Source organism: Pteropus medius, unplaced genomic scaffold, assembly GCF_902729225.1.
Source record: "Pteropus medius unplaced genomic scaffold, Ma_sr-lr_union100, whole genome shotgun sequence".
In the NCBI taxonomy this organism is placed as follows: Eukaryota; Metazoa; Chordata; class Mammalia; order Chiroptera; family Pteropodidae; genus Pteropus; species Pteropus medius.
This window is the reverse complement of record NW_024344253.1, coordinates 2,037,929-2,062,953: the sequence shown is the minus strand read 5'-3', so window position 1 is coordinate 2,062,953 and position 25,025 is coordinate 2,037,929. Positions and strand designations below refer to the sequence as shown.

General features: G+C 34.2%; 1 protein-coding gene and 3 pseudogenes across 3 annotated transcripts in view; all 4 read left to right on the top strand.

Annotated features, from left to right (window-relative positions):
- DPYD (dihydropyrimidine dehydrogenase) overlaps positions 1 to 25,025 on the top strand; it is a 701,368-nt gene that overhangs the window by 383,585 nt on the left and 292,758 nt on the right. For all 3 annotated transcript variants that reach the window (XM_039869542.1, XM_039869543.1, XM_039869544.1), the window contains one exon: positions 518 to 682. In XM_039869542.1, coding sequence (XP_039725476.1) covers positions 518 to 682 — 165 coding nt within the window. The remainder of the gene's footprint in view (positions 1 to 517; positions 683 to 25,025) is intronic.
- Positions 10,371 to 10,488, top strand: LOC120608004 (uncharacterized; annotated as a pseudogene).
- LOC120607822 (60S ribosomal protein L29-like) lies at positions 16,995 to 17,482 on the top strand (annotated as a pseudogene).
- On the top strand, positions 21,538 to 21,658 carry LOC120607957 (uncharacterized; annotated as a pseudogene).

The window sequence follows — 25,025 nt, the reverse complement described above, 5'->3', positions numbered from 1 at the left end:
ATAAGACTGTATGTTAAAGTTTGATGAGCCAGTAGTACTAATATGTACTCACTCGTTGGTTGATTTACACTGAAATTACTTTTCAGGAATTTTTTTTCCTTTACAAACATTAACTCCTATTGATTGGAATTAAAATCTCATTGGAGATACTTAGACTAAATAGACTGAAATGATATTCTTCCATTTTACTTATCACGTTTTTATTTATTATGTAATTGCAAACAAATTAAAATGTGTATGCCTAAATCTAGTGTAAATAAATTTACATGTTTTTGTTTTTTCACTATGCTAATCTCACAATTACAGGAAGTAATTTAAATAACACTAACAAATATTTTATTTTACTCTTTCATTTGGAAGTAATGTTCAACTGTAATTTAAAAAGTATTTTAGAAATTCATCTGTAAAAATATGAGAAAGGACTTAGTAAAATATTGTCATATGGAAATGAGCATAGAATAAAGATCATAGGTTTTCTTTGTCAAAAGGAAACTCAGTATCTTTACTCTTTCATCAGGACATTGTGACAAATGTCTCACCCAGAATCGTCCGGGGGACCACCTCTGGGCCCATGTATGGCCCTGGACAAAGCTCCTTCCTGAATATTGAGCTCATCAGTGAAAAAACAGCGGCATATTGGTGTCAAAGTGTCACTGAACTAAAGGCTGACTTTCCAGACAATGTAAGTGTGATTTAACATCTAAAACAAAAGAAGTGGCATAAGTTGGTGAATGTTTATTTAAACATCCAATTCATAGGCTTATAAATATTAATGTGTATAATATATTTTATTAAAGAATCTGCCAGTTGCTTTGCTGATGCATAGAAAGATAAAAAAGAAAAGATCTCAAGAACTCATAAAAATCTGCATAGTGCAAGGTTTTGTTACTTCCATGTAGATGGAAGAAGTATCTACATAAGCAGGAGGAAGAGAAATGACATACTCATTTTATTAAGTTGGTTTTCACTGTCTGTGGCTAGTATTTATGAGGGTGATGACCTTATGAAGAAATTGCAGACTATAAATCATTTTAGATATAAACCAGAGGCAACAGCAGAATATCTTCTTATATTGTTTATTTCTATTTTTTTCAGTGGGAAATAATTTACCAAATAATTTTAACATCCTTATATTAAATGAATCAATGATCTTTTATAAAACCCTTTTTCTTTTAAAGTACTCTACAAATATTACAGTGAAATCAGGCTTACATGTAACAATAATTCGTTTCTTTATGGACTTTTGTATGTTGCCTGTAGTTTTTAACCTATAGATAGTATTTTCTCTGCCATAATTGGTCAAAGTTGTCCTCAGTGTTGTTGGTTCATTCTCTCTCACTCCTTCTCGCCCACACACATACACATCTCCCTCCCTCCCCCTCTCTCTCCCTCCCTCTTTTTCCCATTTTCCCTCTCTCCCTCCTTTTCTGAATGAGCTGGTGGTGATTTGAAGTTTGGGGCAGTGTTGTGTTTAGGTTGTAGAAAAGAGTTTTCTACATTGATATTTGAAGACAAATAAGAACACTTCAAGTGTTATAATGATAAATATTTTAAAATCTAGTGACATTTGTGAATATTTACTCACAAACTGATAAAAGAAAATCTTACAAAGGACTTTATATGTCATATTATTGCCTAACCCATCGAGTTTTTGTTGTTTGTTTGTTTTAGAAAGCTCTAAGTGTTTCAAAATTACCTCTTCCCTAGAAACAAAATATATTAACATCGAATATAACTTGTCTTTCTCAAATCAACCTTTCAGATGTGAAGGGAATTATCAAAACCCATCTGAAATCTATAGCTTCTGCTTATTAGGAATTTTTCACTTTCTGAGCTTGACGTAATTATCTCTATTTTCTCATTATACAATCAAGTCTAAAAATAGTTATGTTGAGCTATTTGTTTTTCTAAAGGACACACGTCTTTTGGGAAACTTTTCTCAGAATGACAAGGGCAAAAAGTGGTCAACCAAAAAAGAATTAATATATTTTAAAGCTTGATCTGTAGTGTTAAGTACTCTGAGAGATACTGACTATGTAATAATAATAATAATAATAATAATAATAATAATAATGGGTGAGCACTATAGTATTCACTCTGTGCTAGGTATGGTTATAAATACATTATGGATTTTAACATTATTTAATCTTTCAACATCCTTATAAGCTAGGTACTATTATTTTCCACAATTCATAGATGAGGAAACTGAGACACACAGAGGTCAAGTAACATGTCCAAGATTATGTAGCTATTATATGATGAGGCCAGAATTTGAGCTGGAAATTTGCTTTTGGCACCCATCTTGTCCTGTCTAGTGTTCCCTCATGCATCTGTCTATATGGCAATATCATTTCATGCCCTTACAAGTTTAGTATTACTTTTTAATGCAACATAAGAATGATATGAAATATAATTTCCCAAATATTGCTTTAATAGTATTTAGAGAAGCCAATGTATCTTTAAAGAAAAATCCCTTTTCCTGAAAAATAACCCTTACCTGTGGCTTGTCTTAAGCTCATCTGATACTTTCTACCTTCTCTTGGGCAGTAAGTAATAAGATGTTATAATAATGGCCTCCAAGAAATGACAGTAAGTAGACAAGAAAACTGAGAAGAAGCGCTCGCTTTGTGATTCCACAGTCAAGTAGAAAGAAGAGACACATTTAAATGTTCTTTTCAATTTCCCTGGAAACAATTTTCTTCTCCTATAATGCTTTTCTTCTGAGAAAACAATGCATGCTTTTCTTGTTTCTAATTCTTTCACTATTTAGATTATGCTCATTGTTTGCTTTCTATGTTTTTAGAACTAATCTTTAACATTTTTACTCCTTAAGATAACATTTTAAATACAATTAAAATGGCATTCCCATTTGAACCCACAGAAATAACATGTGTGCACCTAGATAGAGCCATGCTGAGAGTAGAATCTCCCCCACTGTTTTGGAATTACTCTGACGCCAAACCCAATGAGCTGAATGAAAGACAGTGACCCTTCATTTTTCAAGTTTAATTATCACTCTCACTGGAGTTTTCCCACATCATTTTGAATGCTCGACTGCCACCTTTAATGACAGGGATTGGATAATTCAACTCACTATGGCAAATTCTAAGCAAGGGCTAACTTTTCTGAAAAAGAAATTGTGCTGGGGGGCATCGAGGTCTGTTAAAACCAGCAGCTAGTATCTGTTTCTAGAGAGAATAGGCACCAGGTGACCATGAACTAGAGGAGACAGCTGTAAGAACGTCTTGAATATAAAGGCATCGGGACCCTCTGAAATAGATTGTAAGGGGTTGTTTCTTAACTATCACAGAGTTGTACCAAAGCCTACACTTATACGAGACTTCTGTTCAGCTTTCAAGATTTCCTTTTATTTATCTGTGAATTAAATTTGGCACACTGATAATTGTAGTGACAATTTATTACTGAGTATTTTTGTTCCTAAGCTGTGATTTTACAATGCTTATTATGAAATGTACTGTATAATTAGGGCTTACAGGAATCAATTTTAAGTGAATCCCTTTATTCTCACTGCAGAAGCCTTAGAACTCATATACTTTAGGCTTCGGAAAAATTTTTACTAAAAAATACATGCTGCATTTTGTCTGAATGCGATGAATTAGCAAGCAAAGACTGATGTTTTCTATCATTCGTGGCAGCTAAAGTTAAGAGTTAGGCAAAAGCTAGGGAGGATTCAGCGGTGAATCAGCTGGCGAAGATAGAAAAGGGAGTTGGCGGCCTTGTTAGAGAAACTGATAAAGGAAGAACAGTTGATATGTAAATATACTTCTATTACAATACACCTCACCTCTACTGATCTGCTTTCTCATTTCATTGCTGAGAGGGGAGTGTTGCACCCTTTAGTTCAAAGTGACTCCAGAGAAGTCCTTCTTCATCAGGATTTCTGACCTGCAGCCTGTAAACGCAAAGCTTTTACCCTTGTGTGCGCTGTGGACGGCTTAGGCGCCCTGGTGGAGCCTAAGAGCCTCTTTTCAGAAAAATGTTTTTAAACGCATAAAATAAAATCCATAAAGTTACAGAGTGTTCTCATGATGTTGAAGTTCTCAAAATATTTTTTTAAATATGTGGTATAGTAATATATATTACTCATTAGTAAGGGACTAAAAACACAATCTAGTGACAGATCTAATAACTACTGCAATTTTGACATAATGGCAACTGTAAGTGACACCTTGAGATGTCTGCAGTGATTCTACAATGATTTTCCATGGTTTTTGTTGATGCAAAGTTACAGGTATTGACAGAGCTACTGTGGTTTATTGCATTTATGGTTGAGGAAATGCTAAATTTCAATGGGAAGTTAGTGAAAATAAAGGTCTAATTCTTTTTCCCATTCAAGTTCATAAATTTCCTATATTCTATCAAGGGTTCTATAAGCCTTGGATTAAGAATCCGTGTCCAGTAGTTCTCAATTCTGGTTGCTTATAAGAATCTCCTGAAGAACTTCAAAAAGAGTATTTGTGGATAGGCCCTAGTTCAATCATTTCAGAAATTCTAGAATGGATCCAATGAATATATACCTATGTGTAGGTGTTTATATAAGTACGTATGTATGTATATATATATTTTTTAAATAAAATTATCAGTTGATTTTACTGCATATACAACCAGTATCATTCATGAGCCTTGACATATATCATTAAAACTCTTATATCAGAACTATTTATTGGGAGCTTTTTGTATGTACCAGAAACTATACTAAATAGGAGAGATTTTCTCCTTTCTACATATGAGGAAACTGATGTTTAGAGATATTGCATGAACTGTCCCGCCTCGCATGGCTAGTAAGTGAAGGCAATGGGACTGGAAATCTTTTCATTATACCTTGAAGAAGTATTCCATTTGTCCCTAAGGAATCTGAGGAATTAAGAATATATGGTATTCCAGTCCTCCCTTGCCCATCCACTCAGCTGGACCAGTTATATTGCACTGTCTTACCTGCAAGTGCTCAAAAAAGAAAACAAAATCTTTTTATTTACAAAGAAAAAAGTTCTGTCTTCAGCCAATCATGATTTTCTCATTAGTCCCAGTGCAGGACATTTCATAGCCCAGTTTTTACTGCTTTGCTTGGAGGTAGCTGTCTACAGAAACAATGTCAATGACTCAAGGTGGACCTTAGTCTGAATTGCTAGCTGCTCCCATCGTAAGGTCTGCATTTGAAAATAGGGAAGTCGAGAGATTGAATCAGGTTTAGGTGTCCTCCAAGCATGAAAGATGATCACTACTATTCAGTGGATGCTCATCACCCCGTGACCTCTGCACTGTCTTACAGGTGCCATGAAGACTAACTCAGCAGAAGTGGGCTCCCTCTTTTTTCGGAATGTTTACAATTAAGTCTCACTCATTAGAAATGGGCGGGGGCGGGGGGAGGTTAGTTACTCAATCTGTTTAGAAAAATAAAACTTAGTAACAGATGAAACTACAATATATGTATTTTTAGGCCATAATGACCAGAACAGGATAACTTTTGTTTTGTTATCTCAGAGCTTGTAAAGCACAAACATCACCTTAGCTCTCCAGTCTTCATTTCCCAAAAATATTCACCAACAGGGACATAGCATCCGTGCCCAGGAGGTGCTCTTCCTTTGCTCCCTCTGGAATTTTTTGAGCTTGTCAAGTCCCTGTTTCTGTCAATTTACACATCTCCATGTGGATTTATTTTAAATAAAGTAGAAAACTACTGGAGCAGATATTGAAGGGAAGGCTAGTGTATTCCCAGGAAACTCTTCCCTTCTTTACACCAGAGTGGAAATAATGATTTTCTAACATCATTCATGAATTCTAGAGGGCATGGATACTTACTTACTAACCTCTCTTTTTTGCTAAAATCCAGGACTTTTATCTCGTCACATTATTTTATTGATGTAATGTAATTTATTTTTACAAGTTCCATCTAGTCTACAAAAAATAAAAATAAAAAGGCATCATAATAATAGACATTTTGAAAGTCAGTATGAGGGGAGGGGAGTCAAAACAGTCCATGCTCAGTTATCCCAACAAATCTCTGTTTTCACTTTCTGGTATTAATAGAATCTGTATGCTAAAGGCATAGGGTTTAGAGCCAGGATGGGTTTGAATCTCAGCATCTTCTCTGACTTGCTATTTATTGACACTCTCAGCCTCAACTTCTTCATCTGCGTGATAACAGAACCTACCTTCAGAAGTTGTAGCAAAGATAAAATGCAATATTATATATAATGTGTTTGACACATTATTCAAGACTATAAATTATATTGCACAGAATACCTTTATTCATTTAGCTTTTATTCCCATGTAAAATGATAATTTGTTTTAATGAAATATTCTGAGAGGGATATTTGGCAAGTTGAAGGTAACAGTATTTTTATAATTCTTGAAATATATCACCCAATTGATTTTCAAAACGTGTGCGAACTAACAGTTTATCTAAAAGGCACTATTTCAGAAATAATTATCAATTAAAAAATTAAAGACAAATACACTAAGTATGCTTTCTAGTGATTTTTCTGAACTTGAGTTCATTATATGTCACGTAGAGTGTAAGGTCTTCGGAGTCCTTGTCCAATGTTTTATTCATTATACATCCTTGCTTTAATATCATTCATTTATTTGCCATAACAGCTTCCAATTAAAAAAAAAAGACTTAAATAATAACAGTTATTTTCTTGGTATCAGCATAAAAGCAAATAAAATTAAGAGATGTTTAATTCCACAAAACAAGAGCAGCCTAAATGAATCGGAATACATAATATAGCTTGTAGTTCTGTGACTGGCTTCATGTAGTCAAGTATTTTCTTGAGATAGGATGTTTCTAGTTCCTTAAAAGAAAATGTTAGCTGCAGCCTACATGGGGTAATGGGGACTGGATTTACCCTCTCAACAAAAACAGCAACATCAAAAAACTTATAAAATATATGAAACAACAGTTTTGAACATCTAGAACATCAGTAGATAAGGACAGTCACTAAGAGATGGAAAACAAAGGCGATGAGCTCTGCCATACCCCCAATAAGTTTCCAGGCTGCATTAAAGGAGCAGAAACCAGAGATCTTCCTGAGTTGAGGAAACAGAGCTGAGAGTTCAGAAAGACCTAAGGTGACTAGACAGAGTACCAGACAGAGCACCAGAAAGCAGAGAACCTCATTCAGAGAGAGCACCAGAGATCTGCAGAGGGTCGCTCTTAAATTCAGCAGAGTACAGATCTGTTCCACACATGTGAGTAAATTAGACACACTGCAGAAAGAACTTTCTGAGTGCATTGGCGGGACTAGTACCCAGTTCTTACATAGATCTGGAAATAGCGACTCTTCCTGCCAGCCATTCTGAAAAAACCCTATGATTCACAATCAGTCATAGGCTGAGCACTGCTTTGCTCATGCCAAGCAAACATTAAAAGCCAGACCTGAAAGGATCAAAATGTTTCCAAGTAGCTTAACTGAAACTCAGAACAATGTGCAAGAATATTTATAAGAATACAAAAATATCTAGTACCAAACAAGATAAAAATTCAGTGTCTGGCATCCAGTTAAAAATTACATAGTATGTAAGGAAGTAGGAAAATATACCCAAACTAAGAGAAAAATCAATTAAAACTGTGCCAGAACTGATGCAATGTTAGAATTAACAGGCACGTACATTAAAACTGTATTACAACTATATCCCATGTGTTCAAAAAGTTAAGAAGTGAAAGATCGATAAACCTAAGTCAACCTTGTAGACACAAAGACTCCAATGAATGAAATGAAAAATATACTGAAAGTTATTAACAGCATAGTAAGCACTGCAGAAAAAATGATTTATAAACTTGGAGATACAGCAATAAATACCATCCAAAGTGAAACACACATACACACACGTGCACGCGCACACACACACTTACAGAGAGGGAGTTGGAGAGTAAACGTATGATTAATGAGCTGGGGACAACTTCAAGTAACTTAATATTTTCTAGCATTCCCAAAATTTGAAGAAATAATGGCCCAAACTTTCCCACTTTTGCTTAAAACCACAAGCCCCTCCCCAAAGCAAACAAACAAAACAAAACAAAAACACATCAAGAAATGTGATGAATTTCAAGTGTAGGAAACATGAAGAAAATTACACCAAAGTAGTACATTATAATCAAATTAATCAAACCAGTGATAAAGAGAAAATCTTAAAAGAAGTTAGAGACAAAAAAAAAAATGTTCCATACAGAGAAATAAACATAAGGGTTACTGCTGTGATTTATCATCAGAAACAATGCAAGCTAGAAGATAACATCTTTAAAGCACTGAAACGAACAAACAAAAAAACTGTTGAACTAGATTTGAAAAGTCAGCAACATAAACATTTTTTCAAACCCACAAAGACTGAAAGAATTCATCACCCGGAAATTGGTACTAAAGGAAATATTAAAAGAAAATGTTGTAGGTAGAAGGAAATTGATGCCAGGTTGAAATATGCATCTAAACAAAGGAATGAAGAGCACTGGAATTTGTAATTACATGGATAATAAGTATATGAATTTTTGTTATTACTTAACTCGCTTTAGAAGAGAATTGGTTATTTAAACAAAAACATAAGATAGTGTGAAGGTTTATACCATATGTAATGATAAAATGTAGGATAATAATACAAAAGTTGTGAGGAAGAAATGGAAGTATAGTAAGTACTATAAGCTCCTGAGACCTTGTGTAAAGTGTTATGTCACTTGAAGGTAGACTATGATAACTTAAACATGTATCCTCTAACATCCACTAAACAACCGCTAAATAATGTAACAGAGTTAAAGCTTAAAAACCAACAAAAAAAAAGTATAAAATGGAATCATACAAATACTCAAACCAAAAGAAGACAGGAAAAGAGAAAGGAGGATTAAAAAGGAGATGAGACAAATACAAACCATATAGTAAGGTCATAGAGTTAAACCAAAGAATGCCAATAATTACATTAAATGTATATGCTCTAAACACTCCAATTATAAGGCAGAGATTTTGGGATTGGATAAAAAAGCAAGACTCAACTGCATGCTGCTTTCAAGGAAAGCAATTTTAAATATAAAAACACAAATAGAAAATTGAAACAATGGAAAAATAAATACCATGCTAACTCTAATCAAATAAAATCTTGTTATATTAATAGCAGACAAGGTAGATATCAAAGCAAAGAATATTAACTGGGACAAAAAAGATCATTTTATAATGATGAAATGGCCAATTCACCCAGACATGATAATAATCCTAAGTGGTTATGCACTTAGTAACAGCTTCAAAATACATGAAGCAAAAACTGATAGAACTACAAAGAGCATTGAAAAAAATCTCACATTTATAGTTGAAAATTTTCATATCTGCTTGTCAGTAACGAAGAACAATAGAATGAGGCTGTTAAAGATTTGAAAAAACATGATCAATTTATCTAATTGACATTTATAAGACATATCATCCAATGGCAACAGAATACACAGTCTTTTCAATACATATATAACAGTTACTAAAATAAGCATATTCTGGGCCAAAAAGAAGTCTTAATAATTTTAAAGAATTCAGATAGTTCAAGATTTGTACTCTGACTACAACAGAATTAAATTAATAAACAACAAGGATATATTTGTAAAATCTCCAAATATTTAAAAATTAACTAAATACTCATTGGATGAAAGAAGAAATTATAATGGAAATTAAAAGTATTTTGAACTGAATTAAAATTAAAATACAAAATATCAAAATTCGCAGTATGCTATAAAAGCATTCCTTGTAGCAAAATTTACTGCACCCATGGCATATGTCAGAAATGGATACAGGTCTCAAATTAATGATAAACTCCACCTTTAAAAACTAGAAAAAGAAAAGCAAATTAAACTCAAAGTAAATATAAAAGGATATAAGATCAAAGAAGGAAATTGATGAAATGGAAAACAGAAAAAGAAAAAGAGAATATTAAGAAAGGTAAAGCTGATTTCTTGAGGTGGCAAAATTGATAAAACTTCATCAAGATAAAAGAGAAACCCAAATTACCAATATAGGGAATGAAATAGGTAACACCACTGCAGATTCTGTTACTAAAAGGAACAATTTTATGCAAATAAATTCATCAACATGGGTGAACTGGACAAATTTCTTAAAAGACAAACTGTCAAAACTTAATTAAGAAGCAATCAATAACAGAGAAATCGAATTTCTATTTCAAAACATTTTTATAAAAAAAACTACAGACCTAGATGGCTTCATGAGTGAATTATACCAACCATTTAAGAAGGAATAACACCAATTGTACGCTTATTCTTTCAGAAAATTAAAATAGAGGGAATATATCCCAACTAAATCTATTTGGCTCATATGATACCCTGATACCACAAGTAGACAAAGACAGAACAAGAAAAAAAAACTCTGGTCTACGGCCATGCTACCGTAACACACCCGATCCCGTTTGACATCGGAAGCTAAGCAGGCTCAGGCCTGGTTAGTACTTGGATGGGAGACCCCCTGGGAAGACCAGGTGCTGTAGGCATTAAAAAAGAAAAGAAAAGAAAACTGTGGATCAGTCTTCTTCATGAACACAGACACAGAAGTTCTAAACAAATTTTAACAAATATCATCTAACATTATATATATAAAGAATTAATACATCATTAGGAAATGATTCCAGGTTGGTATAACACTTGAAAATAATGTAATTCTCATAAGTTACAAACTAATAATAATAATAATAACACAAACTATATAATCAATCTGCATGACTCGAACAGAAAGACATTTGCAGAAATCCAAAAATCTATTCTTAATTTTTAAGAAATCTCAGCAAACCAAAAATAAAAGGGTAATTCCTTAACCTGGTACAAAGCATTAAAAGCAAAATAAAACCAATCCTACAGCTAACATCATAGTTAATGGTGAAAGGCTGAATGTTTTCTTCCTAAGAGAAATTAGATAAGGGTATCTGCTTTCACCACTTCTATTCCACACTGTGCTAGAGTTTCTATCCTGTTCAATAAGAAAAGAAAAAGAATAAAAGATATGCAGATTGCAAAGGAAGAAATAAAACTTTTTATTTACAGATGACATGATTGTTTATGTAGAAAAATCAATTGTACCAATAAAAAAACCCCTTCATTTACTAAAGCAGAGAGCTAGCCTACAGTGTGTTGTTTTCAAATTCCGTTTTTCAAAATGTTTCATTAAAATACTGTTTATCTTCATTACTAACTTTTCTTGCACTCCCTTAATTGTTCACTCCAGGCAAATGCCTAACTCATCTCATCTTGGTCTAGGCTTGCCAAAATATTACTTTAAATAATAAATGAGGTTAGTAAGATTGAAAGATACAACATCAACTGATAAAAATCATTTGTAATTTTTATAGACTAGAAATAGACAATTGGAAACTGAAATAAATATATCGTATTATATTAATATATTAATAGCAGTAGAAACATGAAACAGAAATAAATCTGACAAAAGATGTGAAAGACACGAACAGTGAAAACTACAATATATTGCTGATTGAAATTAAAGAAGACCTAAATAAATGGGAAGTTATACTGTGTTCAGTGCTCAGAAGAGTCATTATTGTTAAGATATCCCCATATTGATCTAAAAGCGCACTCCCAATCAAAATATTGGCACGATTTCTTTTTTGGTAGAATTTGGCAAACTGATTTTGAAATTTATGTGAATGTGCATGACATATAGCCAAAACAATTAAAAAAAACAAAGTTGAAAGTTTAAAACTATTTGACTTCAATACTTATTTTTAAGCTACAATAATCAGGAAAATGTAGTGTTGACATAAAGATAGATGGACAAATAGATTAATAGAGAGGAATTACAAGTCCAGAAAACAACCCACAAATTAGTTATATGAACAACTCTTTTTTGACAAAGGTGCAAAAATAAAATTCAGTGAACAAAATAGGTACACTATTTAATAAACAACACTGGTAAAATTGGGTATCCACATGCAAAAAAATGTGAATGTTGAGTTGTATTTGACAGAATATATAAAAATTCATTCAAAATAGTCATAGACTTGAATGAAAAACTTAGCACTATAAAACTTCTTAAAGATAACATAAGAGAAAGTCCCTGTTACCTTAGGTAAGGCAAATATTTCTTTGATACATACCAAAAACATAGTCCACGAAAGAAAAAAAAGATGAATGATTTCATTCAAATTAAAAGAAGTTTGCTCTCCAAAGCTATTCTTTAGAAAATTACAATATAGACCACAGGCTGGAAGAAAATATTTGCAAATTACATATCTGATAAAGGATTTATTTTCAGAATATTTGAAGAACTTTCAAAATCTATCTAACATATAAACGTTATGTAACATCTGGCATGTATAAAACTATACTTTAATAAATCTGTTTTAAAAATACGCTCAATTTAAAATTATAATAATCTTTTTCATGGGCTATGTCCTGGGAATTAATTCCAAGCTGGGTTGAACGGCTAAGTTTCTGTCACCCAGGTCCTTAACCCTTACCCAGGCCACCAGGTGATTATTACCTTCGACAACATTATCTAGCATTTTGATCACATTGACTTTGATACTGAGTTGTGGGAATTAACAGGAGGTTAAAAATGACTTTATGCAGTATTAAGAAACAAAAGAAATGTTGGGTGGATTTTAAAGCTTTTGCTTTGTGAGAGATTAAAATTCTAGTAATTCATGTCATTCAGTAAAGGAAAAATCTTAAGAAAATCCACCAAACCTTTTAAATAGTCACAGCATACGAGCATTAACTGCCTACACCATTTCTTTTCTCAAATTCCCTTCACTTCCCTTCATTTCTTAGGCTGCCTTTTGGATAACAATATTGTCTCCTCAGTTTGTGGCAGGGAACACACTGAACCATGTGGGAAGAGACCCTGGGGATGGCGATGATGCATTGAATTTAGACTTTTTCTTGGTATAAACTAGCTGATGAGAGGGGCAATAGAAACAATTTATAAATTGCATGTATTTGCTACATAACCAGACCGTGTCATAAAATGAGACAAAGTTTATATTCAAACAGCTAAAGAGGTTTTTTCAGTGGGCTCATTATTTAATACCAATCTGGTAATATTTCATATCAGCGAGTGTTCTGTTTCATGGAGAACTCAACTCTAATGCATTCTTCTCTTAAAGTATTAGAGAAAACAGGAAAGAGAAAGTTTATCTCCTACTTCTCCCTTTCTCCCCTGCCCAACCCACCCTGTAAGCCCCTAAAATGAATCTTTTTATTTTTCTTTTTTTTTTTTTATCTTGAAGGGCTTGTTTAATCTGTTAATTGAAAAATCATCTTAGAAAAAAAGCACCACTATTTTATGCGAGGCAAAAGTAAGGTAATGTAAAAAAGATTGTTACTAAACATAAATGATATCTTCTGATTGCGTATACATTACATCAACACTTATCTATTTTACCTTTTTTTTTTTTTTTTTTGGCTTGCTGATAATGACAACCTTTTCCCCCCAGCTTCTTTTTTTGCCACTAGGCATTTTATTCTTTTACATTGTACCCTACGGGGAATATGCCAGAGTTTTATTTTTCACAAGAAACTAATTTCATATTTCTCCCTTAGGTCTTCGAAGACATTTACTTAAAAGCATTCTCTTTATTCTTTAAGATAGATTTTTTTTTTTAAGTAAATACTTAAGAGTATCGTTTTAAAGGTTTGTATGCTCTAATAACTGTTTTCCTTTTTAAACCATTGTTTATGGTTGAATAATTGATTCAGTTTAAGCAGAATTTAAGGCTATATTTGTGACACACAAATATCATCTAATTACTTGTAAACCATTTAAAAGGAGACTGGTCATGAAGACACTGGACAACTCATTTAATCACCAGGCAAACGAACATCCTTATATCACAAGTGATATAACAAACATGTAACTTTGATAAACTTTGATATAACAAACATGTATACAATGAACTTTCTAATTTGCTGAAAACTGTACTGTGTGGGATAAACTTTGATATAACAAACATGTATACAATGAACTTTCTAATTTGCTGAATTTTGATAAACTTTGATATAACAAACATGTATACAATGAACTTTCTAATTTGCTGAAAACTGTACTGTGTGGGATATGTCTTCATTTTAAGAATCAAAGTTATGAAAATGTACACTAGTACGAGGGCTATTTTGGTAAGAATATGTATTAATGCAGGCAATCTGTGACTGTTTAATAGCAGGTAGGGAAGAATTGATGAATGAAATTCATCAGTAAAGATACAACAAGATTGTTACTAGTCTCTTCTACTTTTCTACCAAGAGTGAATTTCAGAACCACATTAGAGAGAAAATGGAGGGTTTTAAAAAAGAAGGAAGAAAAAGAAAAAACATATCTTTTGACAGTGAGCTTTTGCCCAAGGCAAGCCCCACATCTCACGGGAAGCAAAAGAAGCAAAGGTTGACAAAGCGGTTCTAAGAAGTCAAAACATAACAACTTATTAATTTTGTATAGCCATTTACAGTAAACAATTTGTATTTCTCTGAGTTGATCTCACAATAACCTTGTAAGGAAGGCATGAATATCCCCATCTCATATTATAATACAGTATCTAGATGAAGATAAATAATTTCCCGAGGATATTTCTCAGACTGTAAGTGGTAGAATTTCACATTGATAGCAGAACATCTGATGTACACATACTTATACAGAAAAAAAAAAATGTTTTAAGTCAAGCTTCAGAGTACTTAAAAATTCACATATATGATTCACTTTTTATCTTCACCTGCATTTCATTTGCCTTCTGGTGGAGGTGCTAATGAGTAGAGAAATGGGAAAGGTAGTCAGCCAGAGGGAAGAGAAGAGTCAAAGACCTAGATAATTCACAAACTGGAAAATGAGCTCCTAACTAATCAAGACTGGATTGTAAATGGGATAGAAAGAATTTATGCATCCCTGGTATTGGCCTGAATAGCATTTGTACCCAATCCAAGCAAAGTATTTGTGAATTTCACAGTTGGCTATTTTTTCCTCCCTTTGAGATTTTTTTTCCTGAGCTAATTATCCATTGTGTACACGAAGCAAAGAAATAACATTAAAGTCATTTTTGAGGTGAATATTTCACTTTGCATGTTGTTAAAATGCCTAGAAAATTAATAAGGAATGAGTTAATTTATTAATACAGCTCCTTTGGGGGGTTTCTGATCTATATACTGATCACCCAAAAGGAAATTTTGTGTAATATTTTATTCATGCAAAATTTAAGGAGGTAACTAGATTGACTAATCTTTCCATAATAAATAATTTAATTTAACTTTGTGCTGCTTTTTGCATTTTAATTTTTTCATAATGTGTCCTTTAAAACCCCCAGTATTAAAATGTTCAGCATCTGTTTTATGCTAGATTTAGTTTAAATTTTAAATATAGTTATGGCTCTTGGGTTATAAAGTGGGAGGAGATGTCTTAATATAGGGAATGAACACATTTACAGACTTGAAAGCAATAAGTTCTTAAATTATCATAAACGGTGTAGAAATCAACATGAAGAATGACATATAACACTATGTAACAATAACTATTGTTACCCAGACTGTAATTACAATTCAAATACTTTACATTTCATACACTCTCATACCTACTATTCAACTCCAGGGTTCTGTGTCATGTTTTATGACTCAGTGGTCACCTTATCTGTGCTTAAGACCTTCCCAATTCAAACCCAGATAGCGGTGATAGGTACAATAAGGTTAGGTTAGATCCTGACTTTGAAATTCAGGCAGGACTTCTAGATAGGATGCAGAAAGCCTGAGGAGATTACCCCTCCCACCCTAATCACCAGAACAAGTCAGATAAACTGCAAAATCAGATTTTTAAAAACCAATGAGGGATCTAAGAATGCAAATTAACCTAAGTGAACTCAATTCCAGAAAGCCATAAGCTCTTCTTAGGAGCGAAGAGACTCATGACTGATTTGTTCCCTAGAGGAATGGTGAGAGGGGAAGAAGGTCACCATAGAGAAACCAGTACAGTTTTAAAGAACATTTAATGGATGAGTTTGAAGTGGTGAGATGTGTAAGAATCCCAAGGAGTCCAGGCAGAGACCTTCTCGGCTGTTAGCAGTAAACTCTTTCCCGTGTTATTTCACTGAGTTGCCAAGGCAGAAGAGCAGAGAAACGCCCCCTAAGGTGAGCAGGACCTTCTACAGTTACAAGGCAGAGCCCTGATGAAGGCTGGGGTGGGGAAAAGAGTCCCGAGAGTTATTCCTCCTAGACATTCTCGGCCTTCAGCAACCCTATACCACGGCTCCTTTGAAGGCTTGAGGAAAGGAAGCTTAGCAGAAAGACAGTCTGAAGTACAGAAAGCAAATGTGGGACTGGAGAGCAAAGAGAACGCCCCAGCAACACGAAAAGCTAGCGGCTGGTCTGCAAGCAACAAGAGATATCCCACGGTTTGGAAAGTTGGTGCTTGCGCTAATCATAATAAAGAAACTCTGGAGTCTTTCTGGGGCTCAGTGTCCAAATCCTACTGAAGAGAAACTTCTGATCCAATCCTCAAACATTTGAAGCCAGTGGAAAACTGAATCTAAGTAAAGCCACAACAAAGCCCCAACTCAGCTTAACTACAGATTTGCTCAACTCAGTTTCCTACACTAGCAGCCTGGTAATAGGAGGATTGCACCCTTGCTGGGGTGGTTATTAGATATGTAGGTCTCTACTGTTTTATTTTTACTCAAACTCTCTAGGATATAATCCAAACTTATAAGACATGAGAAAAAAAAAAATGTGGTCCAGGGTTAAGAGAGTTATCTTGCATGTGGTCTGCAGAAGCAGATCTAATGCAGAATTGGAATTATCAGATAGAGACTTTTAAATTACCTTGTTAAATGTGGAGGCAGAAAAAAAGATCTAGCAGAAAAACATTCATGACAATATGTGGCATTTTATCAGAAGGTTGTAAAATATTAAAAAGATCCAAGTGGAGTTTCTCTTCCGGTCCCAGGTGCTTTGGGAGTTATGGGCTTCAATGCAGACGTGCCAAGTCCAAGAAACACATCTGTCCTGAAAATGGCACAGAAACGGCATCAAAAAACCCCGATCACAAAGATATGAATCTCTTAAGGGGGTGGATTCCAAGTTCAGGAGGAACATGAGCTTTGCCAAGAAGCACAAGAAGGGTCTGAAGAAGATGCAGGCCAGCAACGCCAAGGCCATGAGCGCATGCGCTGAGGCTATCAAGGCCCTCGTAAAGCCCAAGGAGGTCAAGCCTGAGGTCCCAAAGGGAGGCAGCAGCAAGCTCAATCGACTTGCCTACATCGCTCACCCCAAGCTGGTAAACGTGCTCATGCCTGCATTACTCCGGGTCTCAGGCTCTGCTGGCCACAGTCCAAGGCCAAGGCTCAAACCGAGGCCCAGCTGCAGCTGCAGCTCAGCCTCCATCTCAGGCTCTAGCTCCCAAGGGTACCCAGGCCCCCATGAAGGCTCCAGAGTAGAGGCCTCTCTGTCTGCAAACATGAGGACAGAAGGTACTGGCATACCCCCTGGACTTCTGTCTGCATGGGGCTGGTGTGCTCCTGTGCTTTTTGAACAAATAAACCTGAGGCAGGATCTGTCAGTCAAAAAATAAATGAATGAAAATGAATGAATAAATAAATAAAAAGACTCAAGTGGAAATAAATGAAAAATACTATCTCAGAAATGAGGATAGGCTTGAGGAAGACTGGATATAGCAGAAGGAAGAATCAATGAAGTTGAAAACAGAGTAATAGAAATTACCCAAACTGAAATATTCTACCAGTATTTATGGAATATATTCTAAGAGCCAGACACTTTAGAACATAGTATTGAACTAGTCATAGTCCCTTTTCTCATGAAACTTATTTCTTTTCTAGAGTATAAGTTTCATAACGATAGAGTCTTTTTCTATTTTTTCTCATTTACCTCTGAATCTCAACCCACCTAGAACAGTAACTGGTGCATAGTAGGAGCTCAATTAATATTTCTTAGGAAAAATTAATTTTTCTAGGGGTTATTTTAAAGCCTTGTTTTATATTCTTTCTTCCAAGATTATCTGGCAAAAAATCTTCTAAACCTGATATGCTATGTATTACTTTTTTTTTTCTCTCTAACCCCTAAGCTCCGCTTTTTCTACATTCTCAAAAAGATTAACTCACATATAGGTAATTTTTACAGATATAGAAAGGTATATAGATGTAAACTAGAATTCTGATAAGAAGAACCAGATGTCGGGGAAGGATAATCATACTTCTATCAATGCATATATCATGCTCTCCTGTAATTATTTGCATATGGGTCTCTGTTTCCTCCAGACACAGATCTCTTGGTGTTCTGAAGGCTGACCTCCAATCCTAGCCAATCTAACTGCTTCTCTTTTATATATATCATAACATTTTACTAAATTTCATGTGAAAGTGGACATTTCTCAAAATTTTCAATAAACTACAAAAATCTCCCATACAGATAAAGGACACGTGCCATAAAAGGTTTTGTTTGTTTGTTTGTTTTGTTTTAAGGCAACTGTCAAAATACTTTCCCAAAATTATGATTCAAATTTAAAATTCATGTCTCCTAAGCCGTGTTCGCTGAGTCTAAGAAACAGATGACCAAATATCTGTCAGCCTATCAGTGATTGATTCCACAGAACATATCAAACCACACACTAGGATTCTCTAAGGGTCTTATTTCATTCTCATACGTCTCCTGTGATTTTTCTGGTCTATATTAAGATTTGCTCCCAATTATCACTGGAATAGGCTTCTAATCTTAGAGGGAAATTCGATGATAGTAGAAAAAATTGGAGTTGCCGTTCTTTACCATTATTAATAAACATAACTGAATTGTACATTATAGAGCCTTTCAATGCCAGAGAATGTTTGAATCATTCATTATCAGGCATTGTCTGGCCCAATCCGTTTATTTACTATGAGAAACAATGAAGTTTAGAGATATTGACCCCAAAGTCGTGCAAACCAGTGTTCAGCTTGTCCACACTTCTTAAGCACACCATGCCTCTTTGCCTAAATATCTGTTTTTGGTTATTGCTCCTCTCCCTTCCCCCAAATAAAACACACCAAAGAGCACAGCATTAAAGCCCAGGTGCCCATCACTATGTGTTGCCAATATCTGTTAGAGTATCATAATTAACGATGACTAAATTCATTAGTAATAACTACCCCTTATTGTGTCCATTGCTATACTGAGTAATAGACATACTTTATCACTAATGCTCATCACAATTTTAAATAGGAGGCATTATTTTCCTCACTTTACAAACTAACCCTAAAAATGAAGAAGTAACTTACCAAGATTGAAGGGCTAGAAAGTGGCAAAGTCAAGAATTGAACTCCACAAAGTTTTCAGTCTCTCCAGTTACACGACACAGTTACCTTGTAACGACATCTACCTAACTACTTCCTGACCAAAAATCAAAAGATAAAAAAAAAGAAGGAAAGAAAAAGAAAAAGAAATAAATTATAGACCACTATGATAGATATTGCTTTCTATTTAGGATTATTTTATCAGTTTACTAAATTTTAAGACATATACAGGTTGGTTAGATAAAATATAAAATCAAATTATATGAAATAAAACATTATAAAGCATACTAATCTTCAATCACACATAGTACAGTTGTATTTTCTTCATTAACTCAAATTTACCAACATGTATATCATGTCGCACTGATTAATAGTTTGAGCTAAACATTTAACATATCTCTGTATAGTTATTAAGGCTGCATGATCATTTGTGTTAATTCTACTAAAATTATTACCTCAAGAGCCAATATAACTTACATAAATTTCAAATTTATATCTAATGTTCATTTCTAAAAAGATTTATTGTTTTAATACTTAAGCTCATAACTTTTCCTAATCTAGTATTTTGATATCATTTGCATCCTTCCAAAATTTTCTAAATGCTTTAAATATTTTGTAATGCCCTAATTACCTGATATTCTGTTATTCAAAGTAAACTATTTTCAATCCAAATTAATACTGCAGTTTAATCATAACCACATGCATATTTTGAAAAGAAACCTTACTGGTACCCAGTAAGAACACCTACCCACACTCCAGTTTAATGACTTGCTGAATTTTGAACAACGTGTTCATTTTCAAATTATGTGAATCATTTATTTGTATGAGATATTATCAAGTTTTTTTATTTTTTATTTTTATTTATTTATTTTTGCCTCAGGTAGCTTTTGTTGTTGTTTTGCTTTTAGTTGTTGTTCCTTGGCTGGTTGATTGAACTTTCCAGTCTGAGCTGCAGTACAACGTCCCCTTGTTATCTCCAAATAATGAGCTCAGATTCTGAAACTTCCATATATGAACAAAACCTGGTGCCTTCCTACCTCTTCTGCTTCCATCTTACTTTATTCTACAGTGCTGGGACATTATAATCACTCAAATGAATATTCCTTGACCATAACTTAAAACATTTTTTTTCATGTTCAGAATCTGAAGAAGAGATTGTTTTCTAAAATAATGTCAAATAACTGATTAGTAGATTATGGAGGCTGCAAATTGGTTGGGGGGAGGGGAAGATGGGTATGAAGGAAAATCATGGTGTGTAAGGGAATAAAGGAGTAATTACTAAACCAGGGTGTGGGAGAACTATACGGTCTTTCACAGCTCTGTCGCCAGCGATGTGAACTTGGGCAAGTCACAATCTCATCTAAGAAACAAAAAGATTGGTCAACTTTATCACTGCCCTAAAGATACTACACTTCCAGCCAAAGATTTGATTAAATGGATTTCTCACTGAGGCCGGAAAATCACTTTTGTAAACTATTCCTTACATTGCAGTGGTATTTCTTGCAGTGGTATTGAATAGTAGAAGAGAAAGCTTTTTATATTTTTAACTGACCCATAAACACTTAGTCATTTTTTAGGCATTTCTGAATTGCACATAAGAGAAGCCAGTGGGATCTCATGCTCAGAAAATATATAGATCATTTCAGAGGTGAATACATACTATTTTCTATTCTCTACTCCATTTTAGTCATATATGATGAAATGGTTTGACGGGAACAACATAGAAAATTACTGAGAATTTTTATATTCTGAGGTTTTTTGACTATTGGCTGAGTGGACAAAGGGGCAGGATTAATAATATCTATTATTAGAAAAAAAGTTTTGAGACAGAGGTACATTTTCAGAGAGGTTTTTTCTTTCTTGCTTCATTGGACAAGAAAGCTTTATCTTGTTCTGTAAGGTTAACTATGGGAACAGACCACTGCTGGGATCTGGGGAACGCAGGGCAGAAAGAGGAAGGGAGAGGATGCTCTGTTAGTCTCCTGGCTAGACAGGTCACATTGCACTCGGGGCATGAAGATGAGGGTAAGAGTTTTAAATCAGCTGTGAAATTATTTTGGTACCTAGTGTAGAGTGAAGGACTAAGGTTATGTTTTCTTAGTAATTTCCTAGAATAGACAAACAGAGTTTCTTATTATAGTTTCACTGCAATGAGGGTATAGATCTTTGGGCACACAAAAATGTCAGTCATGTGGCCAAGCAAAAATAGGAGCAGGTTTATGTTGGCTCTTGAGATAGTAATCAGGAAAAAAAATCAAGAAGAACATTTTTGTCTAATTCTAAAGACTTTGCCTACCCTGAACAAGCCTGATCCCATCTGATCTCAGAAGCTAAGCAGGGTCGAGCCTGGTTAGTACTTGGATGGGAGACCACCTAAGAAGACCAGGTGCTGTAGGCATAAAAAATAATAAAAAAATAAGGGATTGAAAAATGACAAGGTCCTTGCAATCTGTGAGGTGAACCAAGGGTTGCCTTGCCTAAAAAAATAAATAAATAAAATAATAACATAAAATAAAAATAAAGACTTTATGTATCAGAAAGCTTATCTTTTGGATGGATCTCCCAATAAATAGATAATTAACTTCAAATAAACAAAGGATAAATTCTTAGCTATATGCTTCTTCTTTTGTATCATGGTATCCCAAGTCAGTGGTTGTTGATAGGTATTTTCCCAAAGAACGTATTTGAGGATTAAATATAAAATTGTGCAGGATTAAAACAATTTAACTCGTATATTACATACTGCATAAATGATGAAGTTTTTCTACCAACTCTGAATCTGAAATCCCTCATGCCATAGGAATTAGCAGAAACATTATACACATAAAACAAAATTCTAAAGTCTAAATGGCCAAAATAGTAACATCTACTGATTTAGCTCCTTTCCTTATTTTCTCATGAATCTGACATCAATTTACAAAGGTTAATTCCCTCTAATCAGTTATCACCCAGTAAAACTTAATTTTGTTCTTTCTTAGAGTGCCTTCCATCTGTTTGCTCTGCCCTCGGAAGTGCATATCCTCTTGATATCTCCTGATAACCTTAATATTTTCCTAGCCTCTTGCATCTGTCTTTTGGCCACAAGTGAAATATCTATTTCCCTCAAAAAAGGGGGAACGTTCTTCAAAACTCTCTCAAATAGAGGTCACCTTTTCCCATCCTCTCTGCGTACTCTCCACCCCACCCCACTACACATCCACATCTCTGTCCTTAGGCCAGGTGTTGCATCTAGCCCTCTTCTAGCTTCCATTGCCACTCTAGGTATTTAGTCACCCATGCCTTATCATTGAACCATTGTGCTGCTGTAGGTTTAAGGTTCCGAGGTAAGGGATACGAGGCTCGGGTAGTTGGAAGAAAATGCGGAGAGCCATAAGCAACTGCGACATAGCTCTTTATTCCAGCAGGAGCACAGCCAGCCTCTTAAGGTGGCGGCGCCTTTCATACACAGGCCCACGCATGTGTACCGGGCAGTTTGACACATGGTTATATAAGGGGAGAAGTGCTGAGTCACTTCAGTCTGGAAGCTGCTGAGGGTGTCAGGAGGGAGCCTGACTACAGCCATCTTTCTTTCTCCCACAGCCATGTTCCATGAAATAAAGCCACACTCTTCCTATTCTACAGCCTTGTTCTGCATTCCCTTTTCTCCCTCCTCTTCTCAAATCTTTATGAGCTCTTCAGCATATGACTTTTATTTTTTGTCTGCCATTATCTTAGGTAACTTTAACATCAACATTTATGGTCTTTCTTACCATGTCTTAACTTTTTATCCTCTGGTTATTTTTGCCATCATGTCTCTAGCTTTTTTTCATAGACAGCTCTTGGTCTTGTTTTCCTAAAGAACTATGCCACCTCGACTATTTTGGTAGCTGAGATCCTGTTATCTGAACAAATCCCACACCTTCTACATCTCCCATCACGTCACCTTTATGGCCTCTTAATTCTTCTCTGTTCTCTCCAACTCTCAGCCCACTCCTGGTTCTACAACTCTCCTTTTCCAGTTTCTATTCAATAAACACAAATTACAATTAATGCTTTTATTTTAATTTTGAAAAAAAGAAAAATAATGAAAATTATATAAAATAATGCAAGACATATTTTTGTGTGTACCACCCATAACTAACAAATGTTAAGTTTTTTTATGTTTGCTTTACAAGTCCTTTGGTTATAGCCGTAAAAATTCAGAAGATGCATATTTATTTTTAAGTAAACTGAAGCCAGTATGTATACTATGTATGAAATTGTGTAGTTAAAGTGAAAGTAAGGAGTGAAACTTGTGGAAAAGGGAGTAATTAAAAGAATACTATAAAAGTTCAAGTGAGAATTATTTTAGGATATTATGCAGAAGGATTTGACTAGAGGTAGAAGATTAGAGTGAAGCCACAGCATGCCTGGATGAAGTCTGTTTGGTCAAATGTCACATATACGTTTATCTGCATTGAAGTTTACCTGAGCACAGCCATATATGAAACTTTACTAATCATAAGCCTCCATTTCTAAAATGTCTCTTCTAAATTTTCCTCTAGAGTAACGAAGAGCTGGATCTTTAAAGGAGATTAGGGCTCCTAAAAAGTTGTGGTTATAAAAGGAGAGTAGAACTATCTAATTGTCCCTTTTCTTCTGATATCTTTATAGTTTTAGTAATAAAATATTCCTAGATAATATTTAATTAATAACACAATCTAATAATTTTACCATCTACTTTGATAATAGTTGCTTTTATAGAATTCTCATATTACACTGCAATATTTTGATTTGCCTAATGTATTCTACCAAGAAGTTCTAAACAGGCAAGTCATCAATTTATTAAAGAGATCAGCTTAAGAATCTATTGTTAGTGTAAGGAGGACACCACGTATTTTGCATTTGTTTTTCATGAGTTGAAATATTTTGGTAACATCTATACTTAATAAAAATTTAATTACGTATGCTAATTATAAACATATTTATTGTCTGGGGATTTCAAACCAATGAATGCATTCCTCCCCCAAAATTAACAATTTTTATAATGTACTACCCTTAGTGTAGTCATCATATGCCCTAAAATTTCTAAAGCAGACTCATTTTCTCTGCAATTTATATTCAATAAATGTGATTCTATTGTTATAACTTTATGTGTTTTTTAATACTAAGAAAATTTTAACTCTGAAAAGTTGAATTGGTTAGCCTATGCAATTGGAGCATATTAGAATAAAGATAATGTAGTCTGGCAATGGCCAGTCTAGGAACTTTTAATTGTTTCAGTTTATATATTGTAGAAAATTCTAAGACAATGTAATCTTCAATAGAGCAGTATTTGGAAAAGGGTTTTGTTCACTGTGGGCACAAGAATCTAGAATATAATAATCAAAGACCTACCAGATCATATACTAATATCAGTCCGGAGAAGGGGAGGTCTCTTTAGAATTGATCTTATAAAGGTGACAGAAGGATCTTTGTAAGAATTACTGACCCCAAACTGATTTTAATGAGGGTTATAGGTAATTTCACTATCAATATTTGCATAACAAATCATAAAAGATGCATAGTTAATACTGTAATCAATTTTTATTTTCTCCTTACTGTGGTCCTGGTGAGAGTCTAACTGGTGGTGCTGAAGGGCCTTTCTTTTACCGTCTAGCATGTCTTGTTTCCATACCATGTTTCCCTTTCTTATCTGAGCAGAGTGTCTATGTGTTTGTTGTTGTTGTTGTTATTGTTTGTTTTTTTGCCAATACTATTCTGACTGCCACTCTCAGATCTTTTCTATTCATGTGATGAAAGACACC